Source organism: Hyperolius riggenbachi, chromosome 5 (assembly GCF_040937935.1).
Source record: "Hyperolius riggenbachi isolate aHypRig1 chromosome 5, aHypRig1.pri, whole genome shotgun sequence".
In the NCBI taxonomy this organism is placed as follows: domain Eukaryota; kingdom Metazoa; phylum Chordata; class Amphibia; order Anura; family Hyperoliidae; genus Hyperolius; species Hyperolius riggenbachi.
In genome coordinates, this window is record NC_090650.1 from 216,867,591 (window position 1) to 216,894,911 (window position 27,321).

Consider the following 27,321-nt stretch of genomic DNA (forward strand, 5'->3'; position numbering starts at 1 on the left):
GATGCCATTTCCTCCCTTAAGTTTTTTCTTTTCTCCTCCAATGTGCTGAGTCATCTCAGGCTGTAAACACGTGTGAGCTTTCAGCCTCTGCCTGTCACACTGCGGTGTTCTCAGCCCAATCACTGAGAAGCAGGAATGTGGGAGGGGTGATGACAAGCTTCCCCCCTCTCCCTCTGGTCAGCATCAGAGAGACAGTAGAGCGCAGCAGACTGAGATAAGATAATAATGAAATATAAAATTCCAAAACAAATTCCGCGCAGCATTCTGTCATGCTTGGCGAAAATAAACCATTCTGATGACAGCCGATACATTCTAAATAGATTGGAGAGCTTGCACTGCAGGGTGAGATTCTTGGCATTATAGATACAGTGCAGTGTTTAAATGGAATTTGATTTTGTGGCTGACAATCCCGCTTTAAGGGCCAACAACTCTGCAGAAAACTACTGCAAATCCTAAATTGTAATTTGGATAGATCCTTTTCTTCTCATAAGAGCATACCTCTACACGTAATATGACAGCTACAAAACACCCCATATTATTACAGAAGACGACAGAGGATTAAACATTCCCCCTCTTTCCTGCAGTATACTCCCTATATATTTCAGTTTCTTTGTAAACCTTTGTGGAGAAACCCATTTTTACAGTGTTTTTCTTCACCAAGCAAAAGGCTATGCAATGGTTTAGAATGTATTGTTTTAAGACTGACCACAACATAGTCATGAATGTCCCTACATATATTAAAATCATTCACTAGAACAACTCTAATGCCTCATTCACACCTAAACCGCAAGCGTTTTGGTGTGCTTTTTTCCCCCTCCCGGCGCTCCACCGTGCTTCTGGTAAAAGTGCTTTTCTTAGCGGTTTTGTAATTCCCTCCCTGACGCAAGTCAGAAAGTGAAACTCTTTGACCTGGAAAAGAATAAATACAATGTATTTATTCTTAAAAATGCTCACGCAATCGCTGCACAAAGCGATTTTGTGAGCGTTCTGCGTTTTTCTTATACCTTCCATTGAGGCAAAATTGCCTAAAAAAAACGCTTTGCTGAGCAGATCGCAAACAAACCGCTCAGCTGTGAACTCTCTCATAGGGAATCATTGCACAAGTGTTTTTAAAGGGCAAAAACACCCTTAGTGTGAACAAGCCCTAAAACAGAGCAGAATAAAAAAAAAAAAAAAAAAAAAAACACCACAAAGGGAATTTGGTTTCCATTTCTTCCCTTAAAGTGTACCTTAACCTCCTTGGCGGTAACCCCGTGTGTGACACGGGGTAAGCCGCCGGAGGGTGCCGCTCAGGCCCTGCTGGGCCGATTTTCATAATTTTTGCTTTGCTGGACGCAGCTAGCACTTTGCTAGCTGCGCCAGCACTCTGATCGCCGCCGGCCCCTGCCCGATCGCCGCTATCTGCTGCGGCGCGGGCCCCCCCCCCCCTCCAGACCCCAGCGCTGCCTGGCCAATCAGTGCCAGGCAGCGCCGAGGGGTGGCCCGGGACTCCCAATGACGTCCCGACGTCAGTGACGTCGGTGACGTCATCCCGCCCCGTCGCCATGACGGGGGAAGCCCTCCAGGAAATCCCGTTCTATGAACGGGATTTCCTGATCGGAGATCGCCGAAGGCGATCGAAGCGGGCGGGGGGATGCCGCTCAGCAGCGGCTATCATGTAGCGAGCCCTCGGCTCGCTACATGATAAAAAAAAAAAAAAAAATTTTTTTAAAAACTGCTGCGCTCCCTCCTGGCGGTATTTTTCATACCGCCAAGGAGGTTAAGTGTCCCAAAAAAAATGAGTTTTACTCACCTGGGGCTTACCTCAGCCCCCTGCAGCTGATCGGTGCCCACGACGAGTCGCTCTGATGCTCCGGGTGCCGCTGGCGGCCACTTCCGGTTTCGCCGTCAGGACCCGTCAGGCTGGGGAACGCGGCTGATACTACGCGTTCCCAGCCAAAATAGCACCCCTATGCGGCCATATGTCCGCATAGGCACCCGTATGCGGACATATGGCCGCATAGGGGTGCTATTTTGGCTGGGAACGCGTAGTATCAGCCGCGTTCCCCAGCCTGACGGGTCCTGACGGCGAAACCGGAAGTGGCCGCCAGCGGGACCCGGAGCATCAGAGCGACTCGTCGTGGGCACCGATCAGCTGCAGGGGGCTGAGGTAAGCCCCAGGTGAGTAAAACTCATTTTTTTGGGGACACTTAAGGTTCACTTTAAAGTGAACCCAAATTAAAAATACAAGATTTCAGAAATAAAATCTATTTTCTAAATTATAATAATAAATAGCAGTCTTTTTTCAGCTGCATGATGACAAATATAAAATATTTTACATTTATTGGAGGAACCCCTCCCCTTCCTTTCATATTGCCGGGACAGAATCCGGCAAACTGCTGGAGTAGGTGGTGTTCAGCAAAGGAGGAATTGCTAATGGCTGCCACCTGTATAACCCTAGTTATGAAAAGAGAAGGGTGAAAAGCATGCACTGAAATGCTCATAGGCTTGAAGGAGTGCTTATTTATCTTTGTATGTGTCAGAGTGGTGCAACTAAATATTTTGAATTAAAAAAAAAATTTTGGTTCGGGTCCGCTTTAATCAGAACAATAAAGAAACAACTTCCTTCCAAGCGATTCCAGGGACTGAAAAGCTTCACACCCTCCTTCAAAGCAATAGTCTGTCACTCTTAACTACCCACTTTTTATCACAAATTTTATTTCATATTGCGAGTCAACAGCTACATAATGCTGTACAAGCAACACTGGTGCGCATGAAAAGGCCAAGATTGCATTTTTTGCATTCAGCAGGGCCACCACTATTACTTTATTATCCCAAGACTCCAGATGTGTTGTGGATCCCTTCAAAAAGATGTTCTTTGTAAAGCAAGCACCATTAACGCCCACAGATCACCCATACACTATCCCTGAAGAGGACAACCCAAAACTGTCCATGTCTTTCAAAGCGCAGCATTTATTTATTTTAAAAATCCGGAATCAGCTATGTGGCGAATAAACAATGTGACAACCATTTACCAATCCCGTATTACTAGGCCACAGTTGCCATGCAGGTCTCATGCACTAGAGACTTCTGGAGGCCAATCCACTGCGTGCACAGTAAACGGTTAAGATTGGTTGATGGTGCTCGTACATGTACAATTTTCGATTGTATGTACAATCGGTAAAATAAAAATATAGATTTCATGCTGGAAATCGGTAATTTCACTGCAACCACTCTTCCGATTTTGAAGGGAGGGAAGAGCCTCCTGCTAGCTATTTTTATAAGGAAGAAACGGTTATTAGCAACTAGCTGGGGAAATTGGTTTTCCTTTGAACTCCCCAGCTATACAGAGAGGTGACAAGGCCTGCTGGAGTTTGAAGTCTGTCTGTATAGGACAGGACTCTCTAAATTGGTTCTGTCATCTTAAAAGTGTGAGGGCCTGATTTATGGGGGCCCTCGACACAGCTGGGTGCTTGGAGGAACTTCTGCTAAGGGATTTCTAATTGACCTTGGCATGAAAAGGTTCCTTAAAGTGAATCGAGCATCATTTTTAACACCCAGGGCAGCTCTATAGTAAATTAAAAATGCATTCTAAAAATGTGGTTTATTATTAAAAAAAAAAAAAAAAAGAAACTTTAATTTTACCTCATTTTTTTACATTGAAGGGTTAAAATAGCCACTTTGTCCGTCCGTAAAGGACCTGTGGTCCCTGAGCAGGAGATTGTGGAACACAGATAAGAAATCACCTCTTTAGACTTAATTGACCACAAACTTGGATCCCTTTAAAGTGAACTAAGCAGCTCCTGGCTTCAAATAGCTGCAAGGGCTGCCATTGTTCAGAAGCTCAACCCCTGCTGTTTTACAACTAGCATTGTCCAGACTAGGTGTGAAATTCTTCAACTGTAATGCTGGATACACACGGTGCGTTCGTGCACTCGATTTTCCCGTCGATTCCCGTCGATTAGTTTATTTCCAACATGTCCGATTTGGATTTCGATGGATCGTTAGGTCGATTCGGCATACTTTGCATGCGAATCGACCTAACGATCCATCGAAATCCAAATCGGACATGTTGGAAATAAAAGGAATCGACGGGAAAATCGAGTGCACGAACGCACCGTGTGTATCCAGCATAACTGATGTTTTCTGTTTGAAGTACAATGGGGGTTTGTTTGTGGTCAGTTAAGTCTAATGAGGTGATTTCTTATCTGTGTTCAACAATCTCCTGCTCAGCGACTGCAGGTCCTTTGCGGACGGACAAAGTGGCTATTTTAACCCTTAGATGTAAAAAAATGAGGTAAATTGAAAGTTTTTTTTAATAATAAACCACATTTTTAGAATGCATTTTTAATTTGCTATAGAGCTGCCCTGGGTGTTAAAAATGATGCTCGGTTCACTTTAATGATTCCAGCCATTTGGTTGAGGTAGGGGGAAAGAAAGTGGATTTAAAATCTCATTTTTGTATTGCAATAGAATGTGCGCTTGTGATCAAATGACGCATGTGTGATTTTCTTGGGGGCTGCGTAGGCGTCACAAGCTAACATTTTGTTTAAAGAGAACCCGAGGTGGGAATTACTAATACTATTGGGGCACAGAGGCTGGTTGCGCACACTAAGACCAGCCTCTGTTGCCCCATCGTGTGCCTCCATGTCCCCCCTCCTCGCCGCTATAGACCCCGCAGTGCTGGCGACACTTAGCGCATCGCCAGCACAATGTTTACCTAAGCGCTGTCAGTCAGCGCCGCTCCCCCGCCTCCTCCGCATCGCCGCTACCCGCCCGCGTCACTTCCCTCCTATTAGCGGGAGGGAAGGGACACGGGCGGGCGCGCCGATGCGGAGGAGGCGGGGGAGCGGCGCTGACAGACAGCGCTAAGGTAAACATTGTGCTGGCGACACGCTGCGTGTCGCCAGCACTGCGGGGTCTATAGCGGCGAGCAGGGGGGACATGGAGGCACACGATGGGGCAACAGAGGCTGGTCTTAGTGTGCGCAACCAGCCTCTGTGCCCCAATAGTATTAGTAATTCCCACCTCGGGTTCTCTTTAAGTCTGACAATGCTTGCTAAGCAAGTTGAAATTAAGCTAGGGTACTGACTTCCAAACCTTCAAATAGTATCACTCCCTGCTACTACAAGCAAAATACAGCAAAGTCTGTTACCCGGAACTGGCGAGGATCACCTGATGCATGTGCTTGCCAGTTGCTTAAAGTGGTATTGTCACCATAAAAATCAAATTTCAACAGCAACTGGTCTGAGTGTATCAAGTGATAAAGATGCTAATCCTGCATTCAAAACTTTTTTTGCTGTTATGGTTTGGAGTTATCACATACTTTAGGAGCACTGGACCTAGTGCCAAACAGTTGAATGCTTTGAGTTCTTTTGAATGCTGGGAGTTCTTTTTATCTATAATATATTCATCCTCTTCCTTTTATTTCCCTGCCTAGCTGATCACTTGTGTTTACAAGCAAGGCTGAGGTGACTCATTGGATGTGTAAATAAATTAAAAAAAAAAAAAAAAAAAAAAAGACTGACTAATGAATACACAATGAGCAAGAGAAAGGAGTGGGGAAAACAAGAGTCAGGGAGGATATGATGTCAGCATTAGCTTGGCAAGATGGCCCCTGCCTAGACTAGTATTTTCTGCTTTTCCTTTGTAAAATCCACAGGAATTATTACGTGGATAGCACAATAAATTTGTTATGTAAGTAGAAGTAGTATTTATCTACTTATAGATGTGTTTTTTATTTCTAGGTTAGCATGGGTGTTGCTTGTTCTTTAAGCAACTGGCCTAAACTCCCCCCCCCCCCCCCCCCTCCAAAGCAATAAATTATAAGCTTCCAAGCTTCCTGTAGCTCCCGGCATCCTCCACACACAGCTCCTGGCATGTCATCTGAACTGCGTCAGGTCACGGGGCACGCTGGGGGCCATGCACAGATCCCGGAGAGCCGCTAGGAGATAAAGGAAGCTTAGAAGACGTAGCTTGAGGCTCTGTTAGTATTGCAAAACCTCTGAAAACAACCCTCAGGCATCCCAGATAGTTGAGACTTCTGGTTGCCCGAGTTCCAGTTAATGGGGGCTTTTCTATGGGCACCATGTTGGAGTACTGGATAGCATGCTCACCTTGCAGAGCTAGGTTCCCCCATTAAATCTGGTGTTTAAATGATCTCCCTGTTTTTATATACATTTTCCCCGGGTACACCAGATTTCTCTCACATCTTAGAAACATTCATATAGGTATTCCCTCCCCCCCCCCCCCCCCCCCCAAAAAAAAAGTGTCCTTTGACTACATTAGGAGCATAGGATCAGAATGGACTATGATAGGGAGATTAACTTGGGAGCTCCTCAGAGAGTTAGCAGCATGTTTATATGCAATATGTAAAGTGCTGCAGAAGATGCCATAGCTCTATAAATAAATCGTCATATTACACTGCATCATTTGTGGGCATCTTAATACTCTTAAGTGAAATAACACCACATCCAGGGGTTAGCTATTAACCTCCCTGGCGTTCTATTAAGATCGCAAGGGCGGCTGCGGGAGGGTTTTTTTTAAATTAAAAAAAAACTGTTTCATGCAGCCAACTTAAAGTTGGCTGCATGAAAGCCCACTAGAGGGCGCTCCGGAAGCGTCATTCTGATCGCCTCCGGCGACCAGAATAAACAAAGAAGGCCGCAATGAGCAGCCTTCCTTGTTTTGCTTACATCGTCGCCATAGCGACGAGCGGAGTGACGTCATGCCGTCAGCCGCCTCCGATCCAGCCCTTAGCGCTGGCCGGAACTTTTGTTCCGGCTGCGCAGGGCTCGGGCGGGTGGGGGGACCCTCTTTCGCCACTGCTCGCGGCGGATCGCCGCAGGGCGGCGGCGATCGGGCAGCACACACAGCTGGCAAAGTGCCGGCTGCGTGTGCTGCTTTTTATTTCATTAAAATGGCCCAGCAGGGCCTGAGCGGCGACCTCCGGCGGTGATGGACGTATATATTCGTCCATACCGCTGAGGAGGTTAATTTACCTTTGCTATGATAGTAAATATGTTTTCATCTCTTTCTAGGCCATTCACAGAAAAAGTCTAGAGGGTTTCAAGATAAATTACATTTTCAAAGTTTATCTTTCCTTTATACAGGTTTTTAAAGAAAATATTCTAACGTCTTTTTTCAAACTGTCTTCGTATTGATTTAATTTGTTATACTGAAAAACCAGGAAACTGTGTTCAATGATTAGGATTATAAATATGCAATTATATGGCAATTTGTAATTCAAATTAAAAAGAAAAAAAACAGCAAACATACACAACTCTTGTTGCTGTTATTTTGATGATAAAATAAAGTCTTCCCGTCCTGTTTCTAAGTTGCGGATAATCCCAAATACAGTTGGGTGATTCTGTCAAGACAGACGGCAGTCTCAATGTTGAGTCCAGGTAGGTTCTTCTTAAAACTTGCAGCAAGGAGACCTCTGAATAGTCTCAGATTAATTATATAGCACAAGACTGCAAACTACTAAAATCCTGAAGAAAGGACAGTAGTGGAATGAGCAAAGAATCTTGTAGCCAGTAAGCAGCATGGCCCAAATAAAGCCCTGATAACAACATGGAGCCAAGACATGAGCAAATAAAGCATTCCAGGCCAGATTCTATTGCTATTAAGGGAAGTAATTGCCTTAAGGTGGCCATACACTGGTCAATTTGCCATCAGATTCGACCAACAGATAGATCCCTCTCTGATCAAATCTGATCAGAGAGGGATCGTATGGCTGCCTTTGCTGCAAACAGATTGCGAGTCGATTTCAGCGTGAAACCGATCACAATCTGTGGTGGTGCTAACGCCACCACCCCCCGCCAGCTATACCTTACCTGCTCCGCCGGAGCGTGTCCCCCACGGTCTCTGCTGTCTCTTCTCCGCTGGGTTCCGGACTGGCTGGCTGACCCGAACCTGCCGGGACAGGAAGTTCAGTGAAGCTGCAGCCCTGGAGCCCAGCGGAGAAGAGATAGCGGTGACCTCACCGGCCGGAGCAGGTAATGTATTGCGTCGGTCATTCGAATGCCGCACTCCCGATCTGCCGGCGATCGAGCAAAATCTTCCACACGGATGGCTCAACGGGAACGATTGATTGCAGACGGAAATCAATCGTTTGCGCAACGATTTCACAGCAGATTCCATCAAAGTGATCGAATCTGCTGTATATCGGCAGGAAAATCGTTAGGTGTATGGGCCTCTTAACCCATAAATCATGAGAATAACATATTTGCATGCGAAAAAAATATTTAAAGAAAACCTGTACTGAGAGAAATGCCGCAACCTCCCCTGGGGTGGGGGAAAGCCTCCGGGTCCTATTGAGGCTTCCCCCGTCCTCCTCGGTCCCACGGCAGCAGAGATAAAGCTCCCCGAACAACGGGGATGTAAAGCTTTTCCCTTCCCGGCTCCAGCGCAGTATCGCTCTCTGCCTCGGAGATAGGCGGAAATAGCCGATCGCTGTCAGGTCGCTCTACTGCGCAGGTGCAAGTCTCCTGCGCAGTAGAGTGAACCCGACGGAGATCGGCTATTTTTGCCCATCTCCGTGCGGAATGCCGCAACAGTGCCCCCGCTGGAGCCCGGAAAGGTAAACAAATCAGAGCTTATCAGCCTTGTCGAGGGAGGATTCCGGGACACTTCGGGGGAGCCAGCGCTGGACTACCTGCAGCTGCAGGGGAGGGGGGAAGGCTCATTGAGACCCTGAGGCTTCCCCCTCCTGAGGCGAGTAGCCCCCAGGTGAACTTTTTTTGGTTACAGGGTCTCTAAGTGTTTTTAGATGTAGGAGGCATTCCTTGTTGTCAAATGTAGATGGAGTCTTTCTTGCAAAGTGTGTAACTTTTTTTTTTTGTGTGAAAATCATTAAAAACATCAAAAAAACAAAAACAAATAAAAATGTATAAACCCCCAAGCCTTTCAGGCCAGAAGGAGGAAGCGCGGTACTGAGTCATGGAACGCGGCTTTCATTACGCCTGTGACGCGTAATGGAACGCAGACGTCAACGAAGACTTCTGGGTAAGTAAACTCCCCACTGCATGTGGTCACACGTAAAGTCATTAGACTTCATTTGAATTCCGAATTAGAGTAGTAAAGTACTGGAAAGCCCACCACTGGCTGGGACCTGAGGACTGAGTTTACTATATCCAGAGGTTTACTATAACGAGATTCTACTGTATTTATTAAAAATAAAAAACTGCTATGATGTCATGGTCATGTTAATGTTTAAAAAAAAAAAAAAGGCTTTACAGGCCTTAAAGCAAAACAAAATTATGGGATTCCAGGAAAAACCTATGTCGGAATAGCTGTATAGACAATTGTTTTATCTGAATGGTTCATTTTCACTTCAGGTTCACTTTAAAATTACGGGGGGGGGGGGGGAATCTGTAAGCAAGCATTGAGTGCGAGTGCATAACACTGTACATTGAAGGCCGCCGCCACAGAGGGGTGCACCAGGAAACACGTGCAGACTCTGCTGTCCTGCTGACAAACACATCATCCATCATCCTGCTATATAATGGGACAATAGAGATTCTGGAAGCAGACTCCGCTTGCCTTGTCTATTGAATTATGTTTACTTATCTAATGTATACTTTTATGGAGAGGGAACGGTAACCAATTTTAAAGACATATTGTCTAATGTCTCCTTGGGTATCATCATTTCAAAGCTAATGAACATTTGGCAGACCACTCTCTTTAAGCAGTTTCCTTTTCAATTATACACAGCTTTTAAATGTTATAAACTATGCAAGTCACTTACCCTTCTAGCCTGACGTCAGGTAAAGATCTGTTGAGTGCTATCATCTCACTGGCCATTAAATTGAACTGATTGATTTTAAACATTTCCTTCATCTTCTCTTGGTCCTCTTTAGGAAGGACAACAGGTTTTCCCATTTCTCCAGGGCCTTCATGTGGTTTCGGAATAAGACCAGGACCTGAAAGAAAAGTCATTACATTAGCTTAGCTTGCTCTGCTTCCTGATCAGGAAAAAGGATCTAAAGTGATAGTCAACCCCAAGTGAATCAATTGTAGTCCTATACTGTATAATCTTGTTATAGTAAACTCCAAGGGACCAGCAAAAGTAGTTTAGTATATCAGAAGTTTACTACATCAGAAACTGTCCTAGAAATGGCCCAGCATGCCCTGGTACATTCTCTGCTGCAAAGAACCAACTTTGTCCTCTCATTGGAGGTACAGTACAAGTACTTGCACATTTGGTGGACTACAAGTTTAAGTTTACCTTAGGACTGCATAGCCAGGCTTGACTTATCACTCGTACAGTATCCAAGGCTCCTTAAAAATGGCAGCCGCCACTGAATAGAGGCAGCCACTAGCTTCCTGTGAGCCGCATAGACAGCACTGCGGGCGGGACTTGCAGCACATATCTTGCAAAACTTTCTGCTCACACTTGAGCCAGTCATGAAGCCTCTCCTCAAAATGCATCCAATAATGATAAGTCACTCGCATCTATAATGCGATTGCCTCCAACACCTCCGCGGGCTGGACTTGGCACTCTCCTCCACTCTTAAAGTGAACCTTAAGTCAGAAAAAAAAATGAGTTTTACTCACCTGGGGCTTCTACCAGCCCCCTGCAGCAGTCCTGTGCCCTCGCAGTCACTCACTAATCCTCTAATCCCCCGCTGCCAGCTAGTTTCGTTTTTGCCGACAGGCCCATCAGGACTGGCCACGCGTAGCTTTTTCCGCATTCCCGACTGCAATTAGCGCTATTGCGGGCCGCAACGCGTACAAAAATACGCGTTGCCGCATATCCATGCGTTCGTAATGCGGCAGCCCGCAACAGCGCTAATTGCAGTCGGGAATGCGGAAAAAGCTACGCGTGGCCAGTCCTGACGGGCCTGTCGGCAAAAACGAAACTAGCTGGCAGCAGGGGACCAGAGGATTAGTGAGTGGCTGCGAGGGCACAGGACTGTTGCAGGGGGCTGGTAGAAGCCCTAGGTGAGTAAAACTCATTATTTTTCTGGCTTAAGTGTCTCTTTAGGGGGCCCATACACCTTACGATTTTCCCGCCGATATCTGTGATATCGATCACTGTGATCGAATCTGCTGTAAAATCGTTGACAAACGCTGACTGAATGATTGATTTCCGTCTGAAATTGATCGTTCCCGTCAATCCGTCCGTGCGGAAGATTTCGCTCGTTCGCCGGCGGGTCGGGAGTGCGTCGATAGTGGCGTTCGAATGTCCGACGACCGACGCTAGCGGCAATACATTACCTAAGGGCTGGCACATATCCCAGCTGTCACCACTGCTCCTTCTCCGCTGGGCTCCGGCAGGCTTCACTTCTTCCTGTCCGGACCGGAAGTTTAAACAGTAGAGTGCCCTCTACTGTTTAAACTTCTCCGGACAGGAAGTACAGTGAAGCAGTAGCCCTGGAGCCCAGAGCAGAGAAGAAGACAGCGGAGACCGGAGGACTCGCGCCGGCCAGATCAGGTAATGTATGCATTGGGGGGGGGGGGGGGGGGGAGTCTGCGACAGCTCCACAGACGGTTAATCGATTTCATGCTGAAATCGATTCACAATCTGTTTGCAGTAAAGGCAGCCATACGATCCCTCTCTGATAAGATTCGATCAGAGAGGGATCTATCTGTTGGTCGATCTGATGGCAAATCGACCAGTGTATGGCCACCTTTAGTTTTGCAGCGAGCAGGCTCGCTCTGATCTGCACTACAAGTGAAAGTATCTTGTACTGAGCTCCACATGCTACCATGAGTGTCATCACTAACAAGTAAAGAGATACCTGGGAGTGCGTAATGTTGCTAAGTGATAAATGCTGCATCCTCTTTTGCTTACACTCACATTATTCCTCATTTTCCCCAGGTTGCTTACAGTGGCTTGCAAAAGTATTCAGCCCCCTTGAAGTTTTCCACATTTTGTCACATTACTGCCACAAACCTGCATCAATTGTATTGAAATTCCACGTGAAACACCAATAAAATGTGGTGTACACATGAGAAGTGGAACGAAAATCATACATGATTCCAAACGGTTTTTACAAATAAATAACTGCAAAGTGGTGTGTGTGTGCATAATTATTCAGCCCCCTTTGGTCTGAGTGTAGTCAGTTGCCCATAGACATTGCCTGATGAGTGCTAATGACTAAATAGAGTGCACCTGTGTGTAAAATAAGGTCAGTACAAATACAGCTGCTCTGTGATGGCCTCAGAAGTTGTCTAAATGAATATTGGGAGAAACACCACCATGAAGTCCAAAGAACACACCAGATAGGTCAGGGATAAAGTCATTGAGAAATTGAAAGCAGGCTTAGGCTACAAAAAGATTTCCAAAGCCTTGAACATCCCACGGAGCACTGTTCACGTGATTATTCAGAAATGGAAGGAGAATGGCACAACTGTAAACTTACCAAGACAAAGCCGTCCACCTAAACTCACAGGCCGAACAAGGAGAGCGCTGATCAGAAATGCAGTCAAGAGGCCCATGGTGACTCCGGACGAGCTGCAGAGATCTACAACTCAGGTGGGGGAATCTGTCTATAGGACAACTATTCGTCACGCACTGCACAAAGTTGGCCTTTATGGAAGAATGGCAAGAAGAAAGCCATTGTTAACAGAAAAGCATAAGAAGTCCTGTTTGCAGTTTGCCACAAGCCATGTGGGGGACACAGCAAATAAGTGGAAGAAGCTGCTCTGGGGGGAGGAACAAAAGAAGCTTGTATACGCAAAGCCGGGGCTGCATAAAAGAGATCCCTGCCCACCTGTCACTCATCCTGACGAAGCTCGCGGTGGGCGGGCGCAACGCGTCGATGGGCGGGGTCACGTCCCATCCTGTGTTAGAGCGTCTCACTACATGCTGACAAGCTGAGAGAGGACCCAAGGTGTGCTGAGCCGCCGCTCCCCGCTGTAATCCAAAGTGTGGTAGAGCCAGGTGGTGAAGATAGCTGCACGCAGAGCACTGGAAACCGGAAGAGCAGAGCAACTACTGTACTGACATCGGACTGGTGAGATCGGCTGGTCGGCCATACAGTTTAGTGCCTATGCATGCCGTTGGTGTCAGTGAAAGTCTGCTGCGCGGGGACCCTCTCTATCTGGCAGCATACCATCTATTCATGGCCCAGGGATAGTTCGCTTTATGTTCCTTCCCTCCCACTCTGAAGAAAAGATCCGGAGTAGCGTGGTACCGGTACCAGTGTGGGTGAGGTATGAGTAATGCGTGCTGGGTCATGTGTGAGGAGCGCTCCACAGGCAGTTTTAAGTGTTTTTAGGTATTGTGGATCTTATTATGTGGAATTTTGTACTGATTAAAGGTTTATTATTGATTGGATAAGTCCACGAGCAGTTACTATATTATATTGAAATTATATAGATTGTTGTCATTTGATAGTGATTGCTCCTACAATTTGTAGTTTGTTGGAATCCATATTTAGCAGGTGAGATAGACCGCTTAATTTGTGGAAAAAACGGTAGTTTGAATTGTTTGCTGTTTCTCCCTAGGCTATTTCTTAATTGAATCAACCTGTGATCAGATTTTTTATACCGGCATGGCGTATGCAATCTCTGATGACATCCATCTTAATATTGAGGCAACATTTAAAGTGACGGAACCGGCCGCTGAAATAATCAGTTGTGACCAGGAAATAAAAAAGCTGTGTAGGCAACATAGAAAGCTGACTCTGAAACATTTGAGGAGGAAGTGGAACATCTCTACACTGGAATCCTATAAGGAAGCCAGGGTATTGCCATGGGGAATCCGTGAACGGATCATACCAGCTGAGCATTTACGAAATGATCGCTTCCTCCCAAAGTGGAAAACGGCTTCGATTGCACACGGTTTTGTAATCCTGGGGCTGATTATTGAGGAGGAAACGTTGCAGTTACAAGAAATAAAAGACGCAGTAACGCTTAGCATTCAGGGCTTGGATTCATTCAAGGACCATCCCCTGTTTATTAAGCTTAATGATTTGCTGAAAATTGAGGTAGAAAGAACGCAAAAGAAAATCAAAAAAGAAAAACAAGCAAAGTATTTAAAAGATATAAATGAGTGGAAGGAAGGTGAATACTATCTCTATCTCTCAGGTAGACCACGCTCACGTTCAGGAAGTAGACCGAGAACCCCAATTGGGGGTACTGAAGAGAACCCAGACTCCCCTGAATCAGCAACCTCATTGAAATCAGTGGCTTTTTTAGGCGAAAGCGACGGCGAAATAAAAAAGAAGCGAGAAAGAGAAAAAAAAGCGAGGGCGGAAGAAAAAGAAAGAGCAGCCTTTGAGGCCTATCTTGCGTGTGCAGCCCCCGAGACAGGGCAAGGGGAAGTAGATACTCAATTGGGCTGCCAGGAAGAACACATGGCAGCGTTGGGACAATGTCCCTCATGCCATGAGCCTGGAAATACAGCCATGAATATAATAAATCTGTCTGACTTCCCCTTAGGCCCGGACCACATTTCCCTCCTTAGCAAAGGATTGTCATTTTCACCTGTACAAGGTGGAGATGAGTTTTTAGTGCAAAAGGATCTTCAAATGTTTTTGCGTAAGGTCCTATTAAGAGCCACCTATGCCAATGAAGGGGAGGGGGAAAGCGCTCCCAGGGTTGCGGACAAAGATCAAGTGATCAATGACGCTACCGGGGTAGATGGGTGGAGTTTGAGGGATCGTGAGGCACTGAGAAACCTAGAGGATTTACAGGATGAGGCAAAAGAAAAGGAAGGAGGGGCGGTAGAATATGGGGTGGGCGGTGAAGGTGGCTTGATTCGGCATGTACAATGTCGAGGAAACTCAAAATACATGCCCTCCATACAATCAAACCCCACACTTAGAATTTTCCATGACTTGGTATCTCAGGATCTGAAATCGATAGGGTGGGAAAAACCCAGATGGGACAATCTCACTAGGCGTGAGAGACTAGCACTGGATGAATAAAAAAATGTTCGGATGAGGTAATAGTCCGTTCAAGTGACAAGGGGGGAAATGTGGTCCTGTGGTCAAGGGAGCTGTATATGCAGGAGGCAGAAAGGCAGCTCTCAGACACGAATACTTACCAGCGGTTGCGCGGGAGCCCTTATGAAAAAAAAAATCGCAAAAGGTGTCAATGAGTGGATCGATGATGCAGTGGACGAAGCGGTAATTGATGCTAGGGAGAGGGATTATTTGAAGGTGGAAACCTTCATGATCCCTGTCCTGTATCTAATCCCAAAGATTCATAAAAATGCAAACAGACCACCAGGTAGGCCAATCGTGAGTGCTATAAATGGACCCACTGAAAAACTATCAAAATGGGTGGATGAAAAAATCAAGGGCCTAGTAGCATCGCTTCCGTCCTTTGTCCAGGATTCCAGTGATGTTCTGCGCCTTATGAATGGCCTTAAAGTTGACCCTGGGGATCTCCTTGTGGGAATCGACGTGGAGAGTCTCTACACGTCGATTCCCCATGGGGTAGGACTGGGGGCACTGGAATTCTTCCTGGGTGATGCCAGCCCGGATACCCCTGTACACAATGACTTGGTGGTGAGGGCAATGCAGTACATTTTGGAGCACAATTGTTTTTTATTCGGTGACACCCATTACAGGCAGGTGCGCGGCACGTCGATGGGCGCGGCGTGCGCACCTGCCTATGCCTGTCTCCATTTAGGCAAATGGGAACGATGTGATGTTTACCCAAGATGCGATTTTGAGAAGTTCGTCCGGCTTTGGCTGCGTTTTATTGATGATGTGCTGGTGGTGTGGAGGGGAAGTGAAGCCGAATTGGAGGAGTTCATGAAACAACTCAATTTAAATCAGAGAAATATTCGCCTCACGTATACGCATAGTAGAAGTGAGATATCGTTTCTTGATCTGCGTATTGTGAAGAGCGACGAAGGACTGCGGAGTACTAGATTCCGCAAGCCCACGGCCGGGAACACTCTCCTCCACGCCACCAGCCATCATCCTCGACATCTTAAGAATGGGATCCCGACAGGACAGTTCCTGCGAATTCGCAGGAACTGCTCCAGGGAAGAGGATTTTTGCATCGAGGCCAAGGCAATGTACGACAGATTTCGCGAAAGAGGGTACCGACACGAAACATTGTGCTCCAGTGCGGAAAGAGCAATACAAACTACCCGCAGTGAGTTGTTGCAGGGAAGAGGTGGAAACCTCAGCAAACAGAAATGTGGGAATAGTGAGGGTGGTCAAACTAGATATGTCTCCCCATTTAATTCGAACTGGCATAAGATCTATGACGTGCTTCAGCGACATTGGTCTATACTGACAGTTGACCCCCAGATAGGGCCAATTGTTGGAAAATCCCCAAGTATGGTGGCACGACGAGCACCTACCTTGAAGGACCATCTGGTACATTCAGACTTGGCGCCTAAGATGACATGGTTACAGTCCAGAGTCCCGAATGGAATGCATAGGTGTGGGGATTGCTCTGTGTGTTGCTATGTAGATGCATGTAAAACCTTTAGGGCCCCCCGACGAGGAAGAGAATGGGAGATTCGCAGCTTCATAAACTGCAACTCAGAATGGACAGTTTATGTCATCCAATGTCCTTGTCCATTAATTTATGTGGGGATGACCACGAGAAAACTGAAAACTCGCATTGGCGAACATTTAAGTAATATAAACTGTGGGGCAAAACCAAACGGGGAATATCGCAGTGCACTAGCAGAACATTTCTGTGTGAACCATGATGGATCAACAAAAGGATTGAAATTTAAAGGCATATACAGACTGAATAAGAGCAGGAGGGGAGGAGATAGGGAAAGAGTACTATTGCAACAAGAATGCAGGTGGATTTACCTGCTGGACTCCCTAACGCCAAATGGCCTGAATCAGGAAGTAGACTATACACCTTTTCTCTAAATCTGAATCAGCAAAAGCAAGAAGATGCAAAGAAGCTGAAAATGAGAGTGGGGGGATAAGAGATGGAGAAGAGAGAGAAGGTGGAAGGAAACTTAACAGAGACACTGCATAGAGTTGGTTGGCGAAAATGTCAAGATGAGGTGTCAAGCTAAAGAACGGCATGATATAAAGGTGGATGGAACAGAGGAGGCGGATCAGCTGATGTGAAAGCGTGGTCGCCTGCAGTTCTGACACTTCAAAGTTTTCGTGCTGGGAGTAGCAGAAATGTTACATGAGCTGAAAGAAGGCAGCCCCCTGGTGTGTGGTGAAAGACGTTATGTTGACATGGTAACAGGGGGAGGAACAAAAGAAGCTTGTATACGCAAAGCCGGGGCTGCATAAAAGAGATCCCTGCCCACCTGTCACTCATCCTGACGAAGCTCGCGGTGGGCGGGCAATACGCGTCGATGGGCGGGGTCACGTCCCGTCCTGTGTTAGAGCGTCTCACTACATGCTGACAAGCTGAGAGAGGACCCAAGGTGTGCTGAGCCGCCGCTCCCCGCTGTAATCCAAAGTGTGGTAGAGCCAGGTGGTGAAGATAGCTGTACGCAGAGCACTGGAAACCGGAAGAGCAGAGCAACTACTGTACTGACATCGGACTGGTGAGATCGGCTGGTCGGCCATACAGTTTAGTGCCTATGCATGCCGTTGGTGTCAGTGAAAGTCTGCTGCGCGGGGACCCTCTCTATCTGGCAGCATACCATCTATTCATGGCCCAGGGATAGTTCGCTTTATGTTCCTTCCCTCCCACTCTGAAGAAAAGATCCGGAGTAGCGTGGTACCGGTACCAGTGTGGGTGAGGTATGAGTAATGCGTGCTGGGTCATGTGTGAGGAGCGCTCCACAGGCAGTTTTAAGTGTTTTTAGGTATTGTGGATCTTATTATGTGGAATTTTGTACTGATTAAAGGTTTATTATTGATTGGATAAGTCCACGAGCAGTTACTATATTATATTGAAATTATATAGAAGAAGCTGCTCTGGTCAGATGAGACCAAAACGAAACTTTTTGGCCAAAATGCAAAGCGCTATGTGTGGAGGAAAACTAGCACTGCACATCAATCTGAACACACCATCCCCACTGTCAAATATGATGGTGGTGGCAGCATCATGCTCTGGGGGCGATTCTCTTCAGCAGGGACAGGAAGCTGGTCAGAGTTGATGGGAAGATGGATGGAGCCAAATACAGGGCAATCTTGGAAGAAAACCTCTTGGAGTCTGCAAAAGACTTGAGACTGGGGCGGAGGTTCACCTTCCATCAGGACAACGACCCTAAACATAAAGCCAGGTCAACAATGGAATGGTTTAAAACAAAACATATCTATGTGTTAGAATGGCCCAGTCAAAGTCTAGATCTAAATCCAATCTAAATCTGTGGCAAGATCTGAAAACTGCTGTTCACAAACGCTGTCCATCTAATCTGACTGAGCTGGAGCTGTTTTGCAAAGAAGAATGGGCAAGGATTTCAGTCTCTAGATGCGCAAAGCTGGTAGAGACATACCCTAAAAGACTGGCAGCTGTAATTGCAGCAAAAGGTGGTTCTCCAAAGTATTGACTCAGGGGGCTGAATAATTACGCACACCCCACTTTGCAGTTATTTGTAAAAAAATGTTTGGAATCATGTACGATTTTCGTTCCACTTCTCACGTATACACCACTTTGCATTGGTCTTTCACGTGGAATTTCAATACAATTGATTCACGTTTGTGGAAGTAATGTGACAAAATGTGGAAAACTTCAAGGTAACGAATACTTTTGCAAGCCACTGTATTTCTACAGTACTGTATATCCAGCACTGTTAACATTCTTCTCGTCTTACAATTGTTATCAGACATCAACTCACCCGCAATCAACCAGAGAGCAGCTGACCATGGGCTTCACACATGCATATGACGCATGCACCACCTACTTTTTGCTATACCCAGAGTCAGTATCACCGCCAAAAAACTTAACTATAACAGAAATTTTATATAGCAGAGTTTACTATACCAGGCATTGCTCCTATATAATGGAGATTGGCCGGGACCTGGAGAGGTAGTTTACTAACTACACCCCAGTTTATTATAAACAAGATTATACTGTACTTAAAAATCGATGAAAGGCCAATTGCATAGTGAAGAAAGTTCATATAGTAGAATAGACAGGTTAAAAAGGAAGCATACAACAAGTGCATACTTCGGAATTTATTCAAATATGAATGAAATATTTGTATAATAGATGGAACTCTAAAAATGTTATTAAAATGTATGCATGTAAGGGGCCACCCCAAAACTAAAAAAAAAAAAAAACCAAAACAAAAAATCCAACAAGAAATAGCTTCAACTTCACATTGAAAGGGATTGGGAGAGCCTTTTACACTTTCAAATATAAACTATGGCATGTGGTAGGATGCAGACAAATCTGATGCCATTACAATAAGATTGCTTACGAGTGTTCTTGGACTGAACCACCTAAAATGTTTACACAGCATGCCAGACCATATATGCAAATCTGTTATGTAAACCAGGGAGATGCTCAGCTATCCTGTGTGCTTGTGGAGCAGTTCAGCACCCTGTCTGATGGCCATGAGTCCCATTTAGTCTGAGCACGACCACACTCACATGTGACTCCTGGGGGGTGGGTGGAGTTTTTCCACCGACCAAACGCCTGGCCAGTGCATGAGACCAGCTAACAGGTGATGAATTCACTGACATCAGTTGCCTCTCAGAAATAGGCTTTAAACAGACAGAGTAAACTGCAAACTGCGCACAGCACACGTTACATAAATTACATCCTTGTTTTACAGTTAAATGGTTTTATAGTAAACAAAAAATGACATTACAATCTGCATAGGTGTGTGTAGGGAAGTGCTGCTTGCTGCTGGCACGGGGAGAGGCAAGATCATTCTTACTCAGCATGCTTCTCAACACCAATATCTGCATGAAGGATGGGGGGGGACTGCTAGATCAATGTTTCTCAACATTTTATTGATATGTACCCCTTTTAAAACCCTGTACTCACCAAGTACCCCCTAGCATAGTAAACATTATCACAAGTACCCCTTGACAAATATATATTTAATCGTAGTACATGATAATTGGTTCTAAACAATTTCCAAGCATTTACTATTGCTTCTAATTAGCTAAAATACTAATTTGATGTTGCTTAAATAAGATTTAAAACTCTAAATTTGTTATTTTTGGTTAAGTTTATCAAGCCTGAGTACCCCCTAGAACCATTAGAAGTACCCCCCTGGGGTACGCTTACCACGCATTGAGAACCTAAGTGCTAGATGATCAAGAAAAGTATATGGGGTGAGAAAGAACCACCAGAACAGTCCTCATAAGGTTAAGGGGTCCAACGGGACTACCGGGGAATCTATAGGGGGCGGATGGAGGGGGCTACCAGGAAGAAAGAAAACTGTATGGGGGGAGGGGGGTGCTAGACTAAGACTACAAGGGAATACAGTAAGTTCTGCCACAATAAGTAGACATAGCAGTGGCCATTATTAGAGCGTCACAGCGTGGGGAGAATTACAATGGGCATACAGTACATGGAACACTATAAGAGAATGCACTCCACACCTTCATTTCAAAATCAAATCTCACCATACATTGGGCAAACTACATAATGTAGTTGATATACGAACAGGATAAATAGCTGAATAAAATCAGGGCTGTGGAATCAGAGTCGTGGAGTCGGAGTAATTTTGGGTGCCTGGAGTCTGAGTCGGAAAAAAATGCACCGACTCAGACTCCTAATGAATTTAAACTGTAATTAAAATAGAAAATATGATAAAATGTTCTATTTCTCAGATAATAGTCAACATAAATAATTTATACATACAGTAATAGCTGTCCTTAGTCCACAAAAATGAAATCAACCAATCAAAATTAGTTACTTGTGCTGCTTCAATAAAGCAGTCCCCGTATTTTTAAAGTGAGATATACACATCTGGTTGTGACTGTATATATGATGTGTACACAGGAATCTCTTATATATACTAAACATCTATGCTGTAAGTCTAAAGCCTGATGTGTAGCAGTGTCACTAATAGAGATATTCAATGAGATGGAAATAATTCTGCGTTGATGCCGATTTATGCAAATTTACACACTCTTCGCTCATGAAATCAAATAATTTGATAGGTTGTTAAAATTTGGTTTGGTGACTACGAATTAAATGGTACACGAGAAGGATGAAAAGTTTTATACATACCTGGGGCTTCTTCCAGCCCCCTTCAGGCTAATCAGTCCCTTGCTGTAAACCACCACCTGGATCTTCTGCTATGAGTCCTGGTAATTCAGCCAGTCGGCGCAGTCCGACCGCATGCTGCTTCCACAGCCAGGAGCGGTCCGCACCTGCGCAATAGTGCTGCGCAGGTGTAGTACGCTCCCGGTGGCGGAGTGTGTGCATGCGCACTACGCCAGACTGGCTCAAGTACCTGGACTCATAGCAGAAGATCCAGGTGGCGGAGGACAGCGAGGGACTGATTAGCCTGAAGGGGGCTGGAGGAAGCCCCAGGTATGTATAAAACTTTAATTTCATCTGTCTCAGGTTTACTTTGTTACACAGTAGTACTATACTCGACATATGCACTCTCCACAGAGCTGCAGGGAATCCACTGAGAATGTTGTGCACATTGAACACAGAGGTGTTGTCTATCACCCATAAAACTGGTTCAGATTGTGCATTAAGAATGTGTAATAGAGGAAGAATCTCCTTATTCCCCTGCAGAGTACCTGCACATCACGCTTACATTATTATTATTAATTGTATTTATAAAGCGCCAACATATTACGCAGCGCTGGACATTAATTTAGGTTACAGACAATATTTAGGGGTCACATACAGCAATATGACAATACAGGAATGCAAGAAAACTAGATCACACAGCACAGTATGAGTACAAGGTAACTTTAGTCTTTGGATGGGAGCATGGAGATTAGGCAAGTTAGGTTCACTCAGATGCATAGCATGGGTTTACAGTAATGGAGGTACATGATCAGGTAGGACACAAAAGGAGGAGGACCCTGCCCAAAGGCTTACAATCTAGAGGGAGAGGTAGGGACACGAGAGGTAGGGGACCAGAGTTCAGCTGTGGGTTTAGAGAAATTGTGAGGGGTGGTAGGCCAGAGTGAAAAGGTGAGTTTTGAGGGCCTTCTTAAAGGTGTTGGAGGGGGCTGCCCTAATGGGTGGAGGTAGGGAGTTCCATAGTGTTGGAGCGGTTCTTGAGAAGTCCTGGAGGCATGCATGGGACTGGGTGATGCGGGGGACGGTCAGGCGAAGTTCATTGGAGGAGCGGAGTGAGCGGCTTGGTGTGCATCTCTGAGTAAGATCAGAAATGTAGGTTGGACGGGATTTGTAGACGGATTTGTAGCTCAGACAATATCTTGAATCTGATTCTGGACTGGATAGGAAGGCAGTGGAGGGATTCACGGAGGGGAGCCGCCCTGGTGGAGCGATGAGAGGAGTGGATAATTCTGGCTGCCGCATTCATGATGGACTGCAGTGGGGCCATTTGGGTCATAGGGAGACCAGACAGCAGGGCATTGCAGTAGTCGAGGCGGGAAATTAGGAGGGCATGGATGAGGAGTTTGGTGGTGGCAGAAGTCAGGAAAATGGTAAATCTTACAGATGTTACGAAGGTGGAAGTTGCAGGACTTTGTGAGGTTTTGGATGTGGGGAGTGAAGGAGAGTGCGGAGTCCAGTGTGACACCCAGACAGCGGGCTTGAGAGGTAGGGCGAATGGTAGTGTGGTTAACAGTGACCTGCACATCTGGGAGGTCTAGGGATGACCGGGGTGGGAAGATCATAAATTCCGCTTTGTCTAGATTTAGTTCAGGAACCTAACGGACATCCAGGAGGAGATGGCAGGTAGGCAGGAGGAGACCTTGGCCATAGTAGTGGTGAATATGTCAGGGGTGTGGAGGTAGATTTGGGTGTCATCTGCATATAGATGATAGTTAAAACCCATGGAGGAGATAACCTTGCCAATGGAGGATGTGTATAGGGAGAACAGTAGGGGGCCAAGGACCGAGCCTTGGGGGACTCCCACTGAGAGGTGGTTGGGGGTGGACGAGGACTCATTGAAGGAGGTCGTGAAGGAGCGGATGGAGAGGTAGGATAAAAGCCAGGTCAGGGCGAGATTGTGAATGCCCATGAACTGGAGGAGTAGGGGATGATCTACTGTATCAAAAGCTGCTGAACGGTCAAGGAGGAGGAGAATGGAGTATTTACCTTCAGCTTTAGCTAAGGCAATGTACCTTACATGTACCCACAGTTATATTGCCTAGGGCCTGATGGATGTGCTTTGTTTCGGTCTGTACCTTTTACAAGTACTCTTACCAAGGACTAGTTTTAGTCTATGACTAAAGGGAATAAATATAGCAGTCTCCATATCCTTCTCACATCAGTTGTCTTTTAAAATTCCTAAGCGTTGGTAGTTAAGAGACGAATTTCATGTTACATACTTCCAATCAACAAGATTGTAATATGCAAATTAGAGGAGTCGGAGTTGAGGAGTCGGAGGATTTTTGTACAGACTCCACAGCCCTGAATAAAATATGTGTGGTGTGATCTACAGAAGCACTTACATTTTTTATAACTGTAATGGGTGAAAACTGGGAAAAGTATTTTTTTTTTCTCCATTAAAATCACAATTCTTGAGGGAAAATACCACCCAAAGAAAGACAGTTTATCCCGTAAATATCACAACAAAAAAAACAAAAAAGTTTTTAATAATAAAAACCAAACAAAGCTTAAAAACTTCAAAATGGTTTTAGTCTGTAAGGTGAAAACAGGGTCTAGATGTACATTTTTAAAAACTATATATGGTTTCTAGACCCCAATTAAAAAAATGTTTGCATGGTTTTTAAATGTTATGACCTGTACGTAGAAAGGTAGGACTTTTCCTACCATCAGAACTTCATATCCTGATTATTGATGGCATGTCCACTCAACATGTGGCCATATCCTGTCCTTGTGATCATCTAACTGAAGTGGTTCCAGCCTACGCAAAACTGCAGTAGAGACAGTTTGCATGGCAAGGTCAGGAACAAATCCTCCAGCATCCAAGGCAGGAATGCTAGAAGTGGCAGAAGTGCATCTCTGACCCCTCAGAACTTGACTGCTTGCTCAGGTCTCAAGCACAACCCCTCCCAGCCCCCCACCCCCCACACACTTAATCAGGCTGAAATTTAGAGGTGTTCACCAGATACCCCAAATTAAAAACATTGCTTTCAGTTTACTCACTTAGGCTTGTTAGGCTTGTTATTATTGATTTATAAAGCGCCAACATATTCCACAGCACTGTACAAAGTAGGAAAACAAACAAGGGGTACATAAGGATACTGATATACATTAAATACAGACACTGGTACAAAATACAGAGCTGGAGATTACAATGACAGATAAAACATGATGGATAAAATGTATAACCAGGTGCAAGCTATGAGATGAACAACACATTTTAAGGCACAAAAGGGTGAGATAGTCCTGCCCTTGCTAGCTACCAATCTAAATTAAATGGGGGGGCGTAGACAGGTGCTCCCTGTTCAATAATGCACAGGCAACCCAAAAACAGGGTAACATGTCCAGGCGTTTGACGACCAATCTGACAGACACTAAAAAAAACGTACCGTAACTAAATCAAATGAATAATTCATGTGGCCACCCTTTGATTTTAAAGCAAGTTCTAACTAGCATGAATGTGCAGCTGACAAATCCATGGAGACTGCATGAGGCCAAAATGGATTAGAATCTCAATATCAAAGGTCTTGTTCAGACAGACAGACATCTTGAGGCAATCGCTGTTTATCCAAACGCCTATGTGTGAAATCCTAAAAATAAAATATGTACACAGCATCTGGCTTTTATTTATTTTTCTATCTTTTTTTTTTTTAATAAAGAGTCTGCCAGGCGTTTGCAGTGAAAAACCCTACACGCCACAGTGCCTGCAGTTCCCATAACATCTGACAAACTGAAAAAAAGAGGTTAATTCAGATGACAGGAAAATGCTGTCATGTTTTCATGGCATTTTAATTGAACATCCATCTGAACCGTCAAAGGAATGTTTCCAGCATCTCATGGAATCCACGCCATGAGCCTGTTCTGAGCGCAAAAGAAGGGCCTACTCGGCATTAGTATAATAAAATGCTCAGTGATCTGAAAATAGCATCGAACAGAGGTTGTGGGTTTGATTCCTGCTGATGCATTTTTTTGTTGAACCAACTTTTTAAAGTGGAAAGATGTAAAAATCTGCTGGTAAATGGTCTCTAGTCTACCAACACGTTGCAGCTACAAAGTAGTTGGCATGCCACAGCTCTAAGCATTTCAGAGACAGATTACTGCAAGAAATACACCCATTACACATGTAGAAAGAGCATTCAAGTAATCATCCCCTCTGGACCTGGCAAGGCACATGTTCAGGTGGTGGAAATCACGGTGCAACAAAAAAAGCTATACAACTGGCAAAAAGCCTCGTGATGCGTAGGAAGTGTATGCTGTACATTTGCAGTTTACATATAACAGAAGTTTATGAATAGATCTGTAACAGATATTAAAAGCGTCAGGTCTCAAATGTGCAGTTTTGAGTTTTTTCGGTCTGGATTACATTAGGATTTTCCTGGCTAGCAAAAAGTTCACGAAAAGGAAACAAAAGGTTCCGTACAAATATCAAAAGCTAGGAATGACTTCACCTGGCAAAGAAAGCCAAACAGCAGTATAAACGGCATCTGTACCTTTTAGCAGAGAACATGCCCTGCTGAATGCCGTGTTGTTAACATTAAAAAAGGGCAATGCACAAGCATGTAGACACAACAACAACAACAAAACAGAGATGGGTAGAGGGGAAGGTGAAAGCTTGAAGCGATTCCATTGACCACAAGATTTCATAAATTGTGTAATGAACTAATCTTTTTTTAAATTCAATTTTACGATTATATTCTTTAATAGCATCTGCCAGTTATATTTATCAATTTACATTTTTCAGATCCAATAAATCTATATTCCTTAGTTACCCATGACATTGTCAGCATTGTGCACAGTATAAACGCAGCAGAGTTTGCTCTAGACAGAGTGTATAGCTACCTTTCCTGTATTCCATGTGCCATGGTAATGTTTTTCAGCTCATTTCTCCCCACAAGGGTTAGTCAATAAGATGCAAAGACATTTAAAGTTGATGCAAAATTAGGCAAAAACTTATATTTATTTTTAAAATGGATCAATTGAATACCACTTTTGTTTTATTTTCAAGCTGCATAAACATCTTCAAAAGTCTGCCTCAACTTGAATTACAGTATATTCTGGCGTATAAGACTACTTTTTAACCCTTGAAAGTCATCTGAAAAGTCAGGGGTCGTCTTATACGCCGGGTGTCATTGATGCCGGGTGATACACCCTATCCTGTTACCGCCTCTCAGATCTCGCTGCTGAGGACTGTAGTGAAGCGGCGCAGGCGCACATGTGCGAGATCTGAGAGGCAGAGAAGAAGGAGGTGGGCCAGAAGGGTGAATGATGCGTTTTATGGGCACAGTGCAATCTATTCTTCCATACCGCTCTGATAAACAAGGAGACAAGGAGAGCTGACCAATCCACTCAGGGAGAGTTGACCAATCCAACCAGTCAATCACCTATATACTGTTATATACTGGGTACCACATACAGTACAGTACCAGTATCTGTTCATACACAGCACCAGTATATGATTTTTTAAAATTTGTATTTGGTGTACGTTAGAAGAGTCTTATATGGCGAGTATATCCCAAACTCTATTTTAACTGGAAAAGTTGGGGAGTCGTCTTATACACCCAGTAGTCTTATGCGCCGGAATAGGTATTTGTATCTCATAAACCATCCTTATCTCCTACATATATGCATCCATATCTCCCACATGTATGCCATTAGCTGCTGTGTCTTAATTCTGTGGTGGATGTACTCCACCCTTGTTCTGGTCTGGCAATGAAGAACATGACCAAGTGAGAGGCTAGGGTACATTAACTATAATGTGCAGTCACAGCAGGCAGGCTGTGTGTGAGAGCCAATGGCTGAACAATGAATATTGGTGACTTGGTAGGCAGGAAAGTTAGCTATACACTTCTTCAGCACACTTTGTTGCACATATGGGGGCACAATGGAGGCCTGCACTGCTAAAAAATTATCAGAGCTTTTATAGCAGTACATAGTAAATTATTTTCAGATTATTAGTAAAATTACCAATATTTTACTATTGGGCAGTGGCTGATCCTGATGGTAGAATATCAGTAGTTTTTACCAATATTTTACTATCACCTGACCCTCCTCTCACACGAGTCAATCATCTACCGAAGCAAAACCCTAGCAGACTCCCACACCGCCTTCCGCCGCTAAACACTCCCTCTGCGATATCTACGCTACCAATAACTACTACTTAAGGGGTGCTGCCGCTCCCAAATTACACAGCGTACGCAGCTATATCCACAATTCACATTGCTGTTTATGCAAATCGTTGCTGGCACCCAAATTACCTGCTTAGTTGCGACT

The 27,321-nt window shown here is 44.9% G+C and overlaps 1 protein-coding gene across 2 annotated transcripts in view; it reads right to left on the reverse strand.

Moving 5' to 3' along the window:
- GALNT1 (polypeptide N-acetylgalactosaminyltransferase 1) overlaps positions 1-27,321 on the reverse strand; it is a 236,347-nt gene that overhangs the window by 91,590 nt on the left and 117,436 nt on the right. For both annotated transcript variants that reach the window (XM_068236664.1, XM_068236665.1), the window contains one exon: positions 9,731-9,905. In XM_068236664.1, the coding sequence (XP_068092765.1) occupies positions 9,731-9,905 (175 nt within the window). The remainder of the gene's footprint in view (positions 1-9,730; positions 9,906-27,321) is intronic.